Source organism: Balaenoptera physalus, assembly GCF_965194825.1.
Source record: "Balaenoptera physalus genome assembly, chromosome: 1".
Lineage (NCBI taxonomy): Eukaryota > Metazoa > Chordata > Mammalia > Artiodactyla > Balaenopteridae > Balaenoptera > Balaenoptera physalus.
In genome coordinates, this window is record NC_138882.1 from 62,476,192 (window position 1) to 62,490,414 (window position 14,223).

The 14,223-nt window shown below is 33.8% G+C and overlaps 1 protein-coding gene across 1 annotated transcript in view; it reads left to right on the plus strand.

Annotated features, from left to right (window-relative positions):
* Positions 1-14,223, plus strand: part of KIFAP3 (kinesin associated protein 3) — a 152,386-nt gene that overhangs the window by 106,399 nt on the left and 31,764 nt on the right. The window contains 1 exon segment of the mRNA XM_082439434.1: positions 10,303-10,492. Within this exon segment, the coding sequence (XP_082295560.1) occupies positions 10,303-10,492 (190 nt within the window).

Here is a 14,223-nt window from a genome sequence, read left to right on the forward strand (position 1 = left end):
TCATGCTTTTAAAATTACCTTCTTTTGAGAAAAAGTAGATGGAAGGTAAAAATATGTTTAGATTTATGTATTAGGTATGTTTGGTTTAGAATACAGGCTAGTGATAGTTCCAAAAGGCCAGCTTAGTCTTATAAAAATCTTTATTGTAAAATGTGAATTTATTTGTCATAAGATAAAATTTTCATTCCCAGTTATTTCTAAGCTCTGGGCTCAAGTCTCTCGTCTTAAACAGGAGTTATCAGGAGTTATCCCCACCCTGTGTCTTCTGTCCTAGCTCTCTCTTTCTCTTTAGAATCAACATTTTGAAAAAAATGTCTGCATATTACTTCCTTCATTTCTTCACTTTCCCATCCTCCTTTCTACATTCCCCTTTCTCCTTTCTACCAATTCTTGCTTCTGCCTCCATTACTGCATTGAAGTGGTGCTTACGAAAGTCACCTTGACCTTTCATTTTTCTAAATCCAATGAATATTTTTAGTCTTCATTTTACTTTGTTGATCCTACCCTCCTTGCAAGAACTTATAAATGCTGGTCAGAGTTAAAATATAAAATCACAAAGAAAATTATTTTAGATTATTACATTCATAAAAAGCCTTGTGAATAAGAGGACTTCCAAGAAGAATCAGCAAAATGAAACTGGTGATATATCAGCTAGCTCTATATGGTTCCCTAAGATGCTGTCTGATCATGTGAGTTAGTATAAAACAAATTTGAACAAGTAATCTGAAAGTTCACCTAATCTCTCTATACCTCTCTACACTGGACTTACAAAGTAAGTATTTGATATGGTGCCAAGTAATTTTAGATTGTTTCATTTCATACTTTGTAAAACTTAAGTCTAAAAAGATACTCAGAAATACTAGAGTTGTTAAACTGAGACTATTTAAAGATATTCACATGTGAATTATTCATGTGATCTGGAAGTCCTATGCTGTGCTACTCAACTGAGTCATAGTCATAGCTGAGTTTCTTAGAAGAGAAGAAGTAGTCCAATACAGCTGATAGGTGGGCACCAGACTCTGGAAACATCCCATGTTCTGCTAGAAGAATGTTTTTTTACCTTTCTGCTATTATACACCTTATAGGATTCAAGGCCCTGGCTCAATTTTATCTCGGTGATAGGAAACTGCACCACCAGGAGCAGCTTCTTCCCGAAACATTTTTCTTCCCTTGTCAGTTGAGTAGGGATTCTAATCTTAGATTCAACTTTTGGCCTCTGTGAAGTGGCAACTTGATCCAATAGAGTATTGCATTTAGAATACAACTGATTCTAGTTCTCTCCCTGCTGAATAATCTCAGGCAATTCACTTTTTGAAGATTTAGTTTACAGTGACACTTCTGAGGATTAAAGAAGTTAGAGAAAATATATATGAAGCATCTGCCCACATGATGGTCACTCAGTATGTTGTATTCAAACTAAACCAAAATTCACACCAAGTTGTGAAGTTTATATATAGATTAAATATCTGGATCAACGTTTCCTTTCCTTAGTACAGTTAATTCTTTATGTTATTTTCTGTTCAACTTTTAAAATGATATGGGAAGATAATCTGTTCACAGTTTGGATTTTAACTCTGGAAAGTTACTTGGAATATATATTTTGGCCAGACATATTTCTATTTGTAGTTTACTTTAAGATTGTCCTGCAAAATGGCTGAATTTGGCATTTTAAGACTTCATGTCAGGGAAGTTAACAGAATAGGTCAGTTTACTGAAAGGTGTTGATTAGGACAGTGTAGAGAAATAGGAAGCTACCTTTGCTAGTGTAGAAGTGCCCCATGTGTTAAATTACCCATGTTCTGAATCTGTGGTGACTAATTTGGATTTGGACTCAATTTATCAGACCAAACCAGACTAACCTCAGACCAAAGTTATACTCCTGGTTTGCTGGGCCTCATTTGGAAGAAATTTGAGGAGTGGGGCATTTTAATGCATCAGTAAAAAGACAGCTTCTCAGGTCCACTTGGGACGTAGCTGCCATTCTTTAGTTCTTTGAGCTCAGACTCTATTACTGATCACGACGCAGGGTGCTATTGGCTTGTCCCAAATCTTTTTAAAGAGTAAAACAAGAGGAAATTGACTTAATTTGAAACAGGAGAAACTTTGATTAGACACAGCAAAGATGATGAAACACTAGAAATAGGCTGTCAAGGGAGAATGTGAAGTCTGTCCAGTTAACATTAGTAACAGTTAAATAACCAGCTTTCTAAAATAGTTTGTTAGAAACCTGCCTAAAATGGAAGTGGATGATCTCTTAAGAGTCTTTTTTACCTCTGGATTTTGATTGCCGAGTATTCTTGACATGGCTATGATCAAAAAAATACAGAAAAAGTGGGAATATTTGTAGCTTAAGGCGATTTATCTTTAAGAAAGCAAACTTCTTGCACTCAAGACAAACATCATGGAATAATACTAAGAAAAATTAGATGCCTTGCAAACCTTAGGGAAATATGCCTTCTGCAGTAAAGTATTCTTTCCCCAAATTATAGAAATGTTACATTAGTGATGAAGTGTTTAATGTATTTAGGCCCAGGCCCTCAATTGGTGAATTGAAACAGATATGTGTTCATAGTACTCTTTGTACCATAGAGGATTACATGTTTGGTGATGCAGTCTCTGTGGCCTCATCAGCAAATTGTTGCCTGTCTGACTAGGCTTTGCATGTAGCTTTGGGAGGCAGGGAATGGGGTAGCTGCAGAGAGGAGAAGGGAGGCCAGGAGAGAGGAGCCTAGCTTCCTCATCTTCCAAGGGAATTATACGGCAATCGACCATTGCCTTTTCTCTTCCAAGCCTTGAAGATCATCAAGGGAAGATCAGAACCCTCTATACATAGAGAGCTTCTGAAAACCCAAATAGATTTTTATCCCTCAGTCCTTCCTCAGCTTTGTATGAAGTATTTGAGAACCTCAAATTCCTACCCAATTAGTAAACAATTTCCTCCCCTGACATTACTGGGTTGTCAAACATTTAATACATGTTTATTAAGCACATACTGTGTTCCAGACAACTAAGGTTGACACTGGGAATAAAAAACACGAAGTCTCTAGAATATAAAAGTTTACAATCTAGACACCAGGATACTGTCATCTAGACATGAACTGGCCTTTCAGGAGCAGTACTACTACATGGGCTGTCAATAGATATTCTGTACTAATAAAAACATCTACAGGATGTTTATGGAGAAGGGAATGTACCTAGGTTCTCTGGTAAAATACTGATGTCTGTTGTCTTTCTAGCCAGCCACAGGCCTACATGTGCTCTGATACTAACACAGGTTTGTGTCACTAAGATTTTGAATGGCAGCTTTTTCTCTTTTAACTCTTGATTTTGATCATTGGCAAATTGTGTGTGTTATAATAATCTGGAATTATTTTAAACTACGAAAACAAGGTGCTATCTTCATTCTAGGATAGACACAATTATATTTAATAAGACTGGTATATTGACGTGAGTTATCTAATGTAGGTTTACATGTAACCTCCAAACATCAACTGTTATAGTTCCCACAAAAATTACCAGGGGAAGCCTGTGTCATACAGAAAAGGTGGATTTATTAATAAACATCCAGCAAGGGAGAACACTTTTTTAAAATGTCTTATAATATCTTGAAAGGGAAGTTATAGAGAATGTTTCATAGGGTTAGGATTAGGGTTAGCTTAAAACTCAGGTTATTTCAGGACAGGATTTCAAAACCATAGAGTGGGTAGGGATTGGTAAGATGGGTAGAAGGTTTTTACTTTTAATTGGCTTGCAGGTTGGTTATGGACACAGAGGAGGGATTTTCAAGTGAGTTGTTGACAGAAACTTCTAAAATGTTCTTTCCAAAGAAGGTGGAGTTGATTCTTGCTTGTTTTACAGTATTGGCAAATTTTCATTTCTCAGATTTGTAAGTTTGATGTTTATTTCTCAATTCCATACAGTCAAATTGGGCTTCGTGAGATAAACCCAGTTGGTTTTAGTGGTTAGCCCTCTTATGGAGTTCATTTTTATATTGCATAAATCTGAAAGGCAGAAATTTAAGATATTTTTCTAGTTTATTAGAATTTACATGCATATGTATATATGCATGTGTGTGTATTCCCTGCCAGTATTATGCATGTTACTTTATTGGTTTTTTTAATTGTCAGCAGTTGGATTAAAAAAAAAAAAACAAGCATGGTATGAAAGAAAAGTCATGATTCCTTGCTTAAATAAATTTTATTTAGTTATATCTTTTACTTTGTGGACATGATATTTGAAATGATATTACACAGATGAGCCTCCTCAGTGCTTTAAACAGAGGTTGAAGAGATAATTGTACTTTGAGGTCTGGTTAGAAAATGCCATAGTCAAGACTAAAGGGCAACATTTGGGACAGTACTATTGAGAAATATGTAGTATGTGCATGAAAGTCAACAACTCTATTATGTATGTGTGTTTAATTATGTGTTAGATAAATATAGATAATATATACATATCATTGGGAGAAGTATTTTCTAAGCTATAAAAGGCATCTTTTTAGCAGCTACTACCTTAATCTTAATGAGCAACTAAATTACTCTAGATCTGCTTTAATTTAGTATGAAGAATTGTATTAAATAAACCATATTACATTCTCAATTAGGGGGCTGCCACGTTAAAGGAGAAAGGAAAATCTGTTTTCCATCAGTTACGTTAGAACACAAAGCAGATCTATGTAGCTCTATGTTACCCTGTAGTGTGTTAATCACATACAAGGTGTGACGGAAGCCAGTGACAAAGAGTTTTCCTGATAGTGAACAGGCTCTGATAATAAGCTGGTTAAGGCTTCATAATGTTTCAGTGGTTAAGTAGTAAACAAAATGATAGAGGACTTCAAAAAGGATGGCACATTCCGTATAAAATCAAACCATAAGTCTTTTGTGACACTTTAGAATTTATGAAAACTAGTGCTTAAGGTCATAATGTCAGGAGCTGAGAAGAAAATAAAAGACAAAGCATGTGTACCTTTAAATACAAGACAAACTAGAGTCCCAAAGCAAGGATATCAGGGTGCACTCCTTGTGAAAAGAAGCATTTCAAAAATGAAGAAAAAGCAACTATATTCCTAGAGTATTTCTACAATAGCTTGACAAAGTTTGATGACGTTTCTTGCCTGTGTTTGAGCTATGGCATCCCTGAATTCCCATAGTTATTTTCTGATAATGAGGGGGCAGTGATATAAGAGGGAAGTAGAGATTTGGGGGAGAGGGGTTAGAGGGAATTGGTTTTAATTGATATATGTTGAATTTATTAAATTTTGATACAATATTCATTTAGAATTGCTACGTAATTTTTAAAAGATGACCTCTGTATATTGCTATTATTCTGCAGTTTTGGAGGATAGTTATTTCAACAGCTTTATGAGGTAATGGTATTAATTATAGATTTGTATTTGAGGAATGTTAGAACTTGAACAAATCTTAGATTTGTTTCATTTTACAGTTGAAGAATCTGAGACCAACAGATGTTAAAATACCTTTAGAAGGTTGCATATTTCTGTTAGTATCAGAACTAGAAGGAGAACCCAGGTCTCTTGGCCCTTATCCAATGTTCTTTGTATTATACCATACCACATTATTAGTGTCTGTAAATTCAGACTCTGAGACACAAAGAAAGTATGACTTTGCCAGGGCTATTAAACTATACTCATTGAGGATAGATACAGAAGATAGCTGAGTCTAGGGATTCCAGAATATGCTGGTCCACTGGGGTGTGATAAAGCTTTCACTGGTTTTCACTAAAATGGAAAAGAGAGGGAAAAGAAAAAAGTGTGTGTGTGTGTGTGTGTGTGAAAGTGAGAGAGGAAAGAAACGAGAGAGACCAGAACTGGGGAGGAGTTGTAAATGTAAAGTTAAAGTGTTTTAGTGTTGGGAAGGTATATCTTTATTTTGAGATCGTCTTTCTCACATTTTTAGTCTTAAAATGGCCTTTCTTTTATAAAACAATAATAGTAGGTGGCAGTTGATTTACATTTAATATCAGTCCCACAGATTTACTTTTTTAAAAAATTAAATTTATTCATTTATGTATTTATTTTTGGCTGCGTTGGGTCTTCGTTGCTACACGCGGGCTTTCTCTAGTTGCGGTGAGCGGGGACTACTCTCGTTGCAGTGAGCGGGCTTCTCATTGCAGTGGCTTCTCTTGTTGCGGAGCACGGACTCTAGGCACGCAGGCTTCAGTAGTTGTGGCACTCGGGCTCGTAGTTGTGGCCCGTGGGCTCTAGAGCACAGGCTCAGTAGTTGCGGCGCACGAGCTTAGCTGCTCCACGGCATGTGGAATCTTCCCGGACCAGGGTTCAAACCCATGTCCCCTCCATTGGCAGGTGGATTCTTAACCACTGCACCACCAGGGAAGTCCCAAGTCCCACAGATTTACTTTTGAACCTTTCTAAAATCTAAAATTTTGGGGACCACTGTCCTAACCTATTAATTCACTATGGTTGATAAATAGATCTTCAACATCTATAAGCTAAAAAATTTAATTTTCAAGAAATCTGGAACATAAAAATCAGTGTTTCAGAAACATAAAGATGAAAAATACAGCATCATATAGCAAAACTGTACTATCTTTTTTGATTCTAACCAATTTGCTATTAAGGAAAAAGAAATGAAAATATTTAAACAAATATTGCGTTCCTCATAACATGCTTCATTCCAAGATGCTACATTTGGTAAATATACCTGAGGCTGCGTTATCACAAACTAGAGCAAACCTTTATGGCACAAGTACAATATCTTAATAATGTTTTATACTTAGCCTCTAAATTTAAAAATGCATATTTTAAAACATCCTCCAAAGTTAGCTGCTAATATTAGAATTAAGAAAGTCACTGAAAACTAGTATATACCAGTATTTATTGTGGTTCTATCTAAGGTAAAGATATTAGGGTATTTTTTCTATTATTTTCAACTTTCAGTCAGGAAATAGTTTTATAATCATAAAACTCCAAATGTTTTCAAAAAGTCATAACTGCTTGAGACTTAAAGGCCTTGATACTGTTTGGTCAGGGTGTTTTGCCATTTTCTTTCCTATGATCTATAACAAAAAGCTCACTGTACTTAAAAAGTCTCAAGGCCATCTTTTGTGAAAACTCCACTTGTCATTGTAGTGGATTCATTGTAGTAGGAATCTGTAATCATTGTTGGATCTTTTGCAGAACATAATTTTCTATATCCTAAATGATTACTCAGCTTGGTATAGAATAACATATTCTGTTTCATATTTACTGAGGGAGAAACTTTTGTTTTTGTTTTTTTCTGAAGAGCTGAGACGACAACCATAGTTGTCATCCAGTAAACAATAATGTACATGTTACTCATTATGTTAGTCATAGAAAAGTAAACCTGTTGTTTTATAGTACAAAAATACTTAAAATCAGAATAAAATTATCATTAATACAGAAAATAACAGTACAGTCTATATCATTGTTACTGCACTTTTTGGCCTTATAATGTTAAGAGATGCCCTGGTTCTGTGGGTTTGCTCAGTCATAAACTGATATTAAAAAATAATCATAATAAAAGAAAGGCAAAAGCTTTAAAAGAAATTCAGATCAGCCTAAGGGTAGTCTTATTAAATCTGATGCTAACTCACTGCATTGGAAAATCAGCTTTCCCAAGACACTAACAAGTCAAGCTTTAGTGTCAAAAGCTAGCCGTGGAGTCTCATGGATGTTTTTGGTTTGTGTGTTTGGACTTCTGTCAAATATAGTGTAGACAGTCTTAAAAAAAAAAAACTCAGGCTTGTGTGTGTAGGTTCATTAATAAGAACATTGCAGTAAGTTTAAAGTGTAATAAGGTTTAAGTTAGAAAAGCTGTTGTTTGTGATGAAAACAGCTTATTTATTACACATTTCTACATTTATTAGGTGTATTTTTATTATTAAACTAGAATAGTAAAATCTTACAAGAAGGGTAGAGATGATAACTCATAGAATAAGCGTGAATTTTCTTCTTCGTGCAGAGCATTACTTACTAGGCCAAATACATTTTTATGGATATACAGTTTAAGGATTTACTTTTTTATTTTATTTTTTTTGGCCACACCATGCAGCACGTGGGACCTTTGTTCCCTGACCAGGGATCGAACCTGCGCCCCCTGCATTGGAAGTGCAGAGTCTTAACCACTGGACCACCAGGGAAGGATTTACTTTTTTAAATTATACGTACCTCTGTAACATTTCACAGATATTCACAAGAAGCAAGTTTTAGTCTTAGTGGAATAGCAAACCCCATATTTTACATGCTTTGGGTGCTTGATGATTTCAACTTCTGTTCTTACACTAGGAATCCACATGCTTGAACTTAAATTATAATAAAACATTCAAATCATATGTCTATCATCTTCCTTGAATACTTCTTCATTCAGATAATCAAATTTAAAATTTTTCTACCAAAATGAAAAATTAGTTTTATACCTCTTGCCAAGTGAAACAAACTACTATTCATGAAAGAAACAATACCACTCAAATTAGTTCCAGTATTTAATGTAGATCTAATAGGATATCTGGTATTATAAGGCATATTCTATTAAATATTGTTATTATAACAGTTGAATTAATGTTTATTATTTTAAGTAAAATGCAATAATATTTATGATAACTCTTACTTTTATACAATTTAATTTTAAATAATTATATTAGGAAATAAACTGACAACTAATAGGAATTTTAATAGATAACCACTAGAAAGAATGAAAGCTTAATAATTTGGTGGCAAAATTGCCATTAGCAGTACCATAGCCAAAAAATATCTTCTACTTCCACCAACCTAAGTTGATAAGTAACATCTATATAGTTTCAGAGTTGTACAGTATAGAACACACAGTCTAACAGCTGACACTGCTAAGAGATATATTGATAATGTGAAACTTAAAATTTAACAAGAAAAATTTTGATAATAATAAATACATTTATTATAAAATTTCATATGTATTCTTACATCCCAGAAATTTATTCCATGATGACAGTTTTTGACTTCAGCGTTACTTGGCTTTGTATGAAAATTGCTCAGCATTTACCTAAAATGTATATTTGGTCCACCTCTTAGTTATCGTGATCATCCTAACTATTGGAGGACAGTAGTATTGCCTGGCACCTTTCCAACTTAAAAAAAAAATAACTATAAACAAGTGTTAAAGATACCACAGAGGAGTTTAAAACTAAGAACCCTGTGATTAGGATGACAAGAAATACCTGAAGCCTTTTTTTTCCATCTAAGTCATCAGTGGTACTGTCCATTAATTAAGTGAATACACTTGTCAGAAGTAACCACAACCTGTGGAGCTAGATGGGTTCAGCTGTTAACTTTTGTAATAATTTGCCTACTTGTCCTTCAAAAACACGTACCAATGAAGTTCTCTGTGAATAGATGCTACAAATACAATGAATAAGCCACTGTCTTGCTCCTCAAGAGTTCATGGTTGAGCTTCCCTGGTGGCGCAGTGGTTGAGAATCTGCCTGCCAATGCAGGGGACACGGGTTCGAGCCCTGGTCTGGGAGGATCCCACATGCCGCGGAGCAACTAGACCCGTGAGGCACAATTACTGAGCCTGCGCGTCTGGAGCCTGTGCTCCGCAACAAGAGAGGCCGCGATAGTGAGAGGCCCGCGCACCGCGATGAACAGTGGCCCCCACTTGCCACAACTAGAGAAAGCCCTTGCACAGAAATAAAGACCCAACACAGCCAAAAATAAATAAATAAATAAATTTTTTTTAAAAAGGAGTTCATGGTTAAAGCAGGAGATATTTAAAGAAATAATTATGACCAAATAAGACATTATTATTTTGTGGTTGAAACAAAATTGAATTAAATTCTGCTATTTGTTTTTTGTAGTAAACCATTTCAGTTTTTAGGAGAAATACTTTAATAGTGCTTTTTTTTTTCCTACTGAAACATGTTATCTAAACAAAAAGATACAGCAAAAGATGTAATTTTAATGCTTAACCACCTGTCATTAGTGCCACAGTAATTATAGCCACAAGACTGTTTGGAAACTGAAGTCTGGTTGCTTACCTAAATTCTAGTAATACTTAGATAAAGAATTTGTGAAATTTGAACTTTTCCAGTTTTTGCCATTGCCAATGGCGATTGATAATCCAAACAGAGATGTCTTTAGTATATGTAATAAATTGATTTTTATTGATGATCATATACAGTAATTCTGAACAGGTACTTTTAATGTTTTCTCTGACCCAAACAAAGGCCCCAAAATTCTCTTCTTATAAGCTAAATGTACTGCTATCTGAGTGCCAAGGAAATGCCTTCATAAGCTTACATAAAAATAGTTGACTTTGTTTGCAATAGGAATATGATGAAGAATGGGCTAAGAAAATTCAGAGTGAAAAGTTTCGCTGGCATAACTCTCAGTGGCTGGAGATGGTAGAGAGTCGTCAGATGGATGAGAGTGAGCAGTACTTGTATGGTGATGATCGAATTGAGCCATACATCCATGAAGGAGACATTCTCGAGAGACCTGACCTTTTCTACAGCTCAGGTAAAATGATAACCAAAGCAAAAATAAGTAGTCTGTGTGTGTGATATAAATAGGGACTTTTGTCTGCCAACCTTGCTCATTCCCAAGCTTTGTAAGCACTTCTTTTAGTATAAAAATGGCCTTCTGCTAATGATTTTAGACATAACATCAGTACACACACCACGCAAACCTATTAACTCACCATTATTTTTTTCCAAGTTAGTCTTTGATGTGATCTCCATTAAAAAGGCTGTGACCAGGAAATAATTGCTCTTAGAATGTGTAACTTAAAATGACATCTTCAAGATTTCCGACTTCTGTTTGAAAATGTGATATTTTTCTCTATTCTGCATTTATTTAAATGTATAATTTACTGATTTATGTTTTCTTTTCCAGTGTGTTTCATTTTAACAGTCTCATTTTGCCATGGTTTTGCTTTAGTTTCGAACTAGTAACCCCTGTTTGGTTCTCTGGTTGAGAAGATTTAGACATTTTATAGCAATAGTTTTTTCATTCTAAACTCTTGCTAGTATTTTCAAGGCAAAACTTAATTTTTACATAGATCTTACATACCCTTGTTGATTCTGCCATCCTGCCTTTTTCCAGGGATTTTGGTACTAAGAACAGTAAGTTTTTGCATATTCTGCCTTTTAGTGTGTTTCACTGTTACCAGTATTAATTACTTCATTGAAGTCATTTAGTTGAAGAGATGAAAGAAAGGATTTCTAACTAAGATCTGTAGCAGGTTGCAAATAAAAAGCATTTAAAGTAATTGTATCTGAATTAATGGCTCACCTTTTTTTCCTGCTATGTATTCATTCATATATTTTCATAACTGTATGCTGTGCATATTGCCCGTAAGGCTCCATTATTTTTATATTTGATATAGATACTTGAATCCTGGGAAATCGGTACTTTAGTTTGAAAATTAAATAGATTTCTTCCTAACTGAACTTTACAGTAGTTATGAAATACTGCTTTGAGTTTCAAACCAGATGGAGTAGATCATTAATTTCAACCAACCAGAATTTCTTAATTCAGTAATGGCAAGCAGCTGTTCCTTACCTAGTCCAGATATTCATGAAGTAAAATGATGTAAAATATATATGATGTGAATTTTTTGATAATAGAAATCAGAATTTCTTGGAATCAGGTTTCTTGCTTTGAAAATTGATAGATAGCTACTTCTCAGTGTGAATCAGTGAGCAGTTCCCAAAAACGAGTAAAACTTGTAACCACCTCAGTATTTAACTTTGTTGTTTTAATACAATTAGAATTTCAGAACAGATTTCTAAAAAATTACACCACTTTTCCAAAATTAATTCATTTAAATTGACCCCTTAAAATGAAAATCATAACATTTTTCTGTGAGATACAATTAAAATGTACAACCTATGCTTTTGTAAGAAATCTGAATTGTACACATTTTTATATATCTAAATTTAGAAACAGCCACAGCTGATGGAAAAATAAATAAATTTAAGCATTCGAGGGGTGAAATGTTATCTTTAGATAGCCTCATGGTTTTTTTTTATACCTATAGCCTGATGATATGGTACACACTTGACAGCAGAGATTACATTGCTATGAGTTTAAAGATATAGTTCTCATATCAAGCCACCTGTACTTTTTTAGTTTATTATTTTACCTAGTTTATTTTTCATGAATAGTTCAACAACTAAGTGAGTCTCTGTGGTGTTTTTGATATGTGTCATGGAAATCTAGACAATGCTAGTCTCTTGTCTTTTATTTTGTGCAGTTGTATCTTCAGAAACATCAGATAAATTTGTAATACTGCAGATTTGTTGGGATGCTTTAGCTATCTTACTTAAGTCTCTGGGTCTCCATGAAACTTTAGGCTGCTTCTGATAAAAGCAACTTTAGTAGTTTTTCAACCACAGAGGTTAAGCTAAATGGCCAGTGATACCCTGGTCTTATCTTTTATTTAAAAATGAAATAGCATTCGCTACTTCCTGGTCATTAGTATTGCCCTCTATGCTTTCCGACTGTTAAACATGTCAAAATGTATCTGTTTCTTTCTTGCTATTATTTTAAAAAAGGACCTTCCCCGTTCTGTTATCTGAAATAAGAATCTACTTATACATCTCCTTCTAGTTACATTATTTTTTTTTCTTAGTTTAAAATAATTGTGATTGCAGTTACTGACTAATTTCCTTTTCTATCATGAAAATGATGCTGTTTGCTTTAGTTAGTACTTTTTACCCACAGAGGAAGTATATTATAATTTATAAAGCTGTATTGCTACTACACATTTGTAAATTGTTTGTTACTTTTTTGCTTTTGTTCTTCATTCATTGTGATGAATCTTATTCTTAGCATTTAATATGTAACTATATTACAGAATATGAAGCTTAAAATGGTTTATTTCTGTCTCAGGATCATTGTAAAACCATAATTTTCATTTACCTATGTGTTTATGTGATGTATCTTATCAGGTGTAGCCAAATAAGTTATGATTTATCTATTTTAGTCATTTCTTTTTCTCATTTTCTTCACTCTTGATATGTTTCCTCCCACACAGTCATGATTTCACTTTTAGCTAGTTCACCAAAGAGCCTAACACTACGTTTTCGTTCGACTTTTAGAAATAAAGTTTACTTCAGTAACAATATATAAGAAGATACTGAGTTTTTGTATTTTTTTACTTTTATTCACAATATGTATAAGCCAGTTTTTTTTAACTGAGTTTCAGAAATCAGAAAGTTGATAAATTATCTATGCTGGCAGTAAATTTGCTTTGATTTCCTTCTTGTTCCAATACATACCCCATTTTACTCATAACCACATTTATCATCATTACTTAGAGCACCTCAGGAAGGTGTGTTATATAACTATGGTCTAAAAGGTTTCATGTAATTTAATAACCTAAATGTATATAATGCTCTACAATTTACAAAGTGCTCTGGTATATATCCTCTCTGTCTTCTATTTGTTCTCTGGGCATTTAAATGTTACATGAAATTCTTTGATTCCTTGTTGCTGTCTTTGAAACAGTAAGGTTAGAGTAGGAGCTTAAGAAGGACACTCCTAGATTTATCTGAATATGTGATTACAACCAAAAATACATGATTCCTTTTCAGTATTTCTATAAAAATTAATTTTGGTTACAGAATGCTGAGAAACAGATAGTTCCAAAGAAGTTGAAGTGCTTGAGTTGATGATTTAAGATATAATTTAACTTTTATACTTCATTCTAGTGAAGAATGATTGCTCATATATCAGAGTTACCTAAATTTTGTCAAGTCATTAAAGGGCAGTGTAGAAGCTGTAGTTTACTGAATGAATTGCAGAGCCTTAGGATGATTAAAAATTAAGTTCAGAAGTATAAATTTACTCTTTATTCACATAATATCAGGCTTATTATATTACTAAACTTACTGTATTCTAGGTTTATAAAATTTCTTAAACTAGTTGTATTCTGGGTTTATAAAATTTCTGGCTGAATCTTTAAACTCAATTTTTTTAGTTTCATCTCTATTTGATGAGATTCCCGTTTGTAGTTCCCTGTATTCCATTTATCCTTTTTACTCATTTTTCCCTTTGAAGACAATGAGAGCTCTGAATCAAAATGAAGATGTTGAGAATTTGACAACAGTTTTTCATTTAAGTTCTTCCTCATCTGATTCACTTCACTAGATCGTGTTTCATGTAATATAAACTTCTAATGTATAATTCAGGTATTTTTATTTGGTTGTATTTATATCTGAGTGTTATATTTCTGAGTGTTAGAA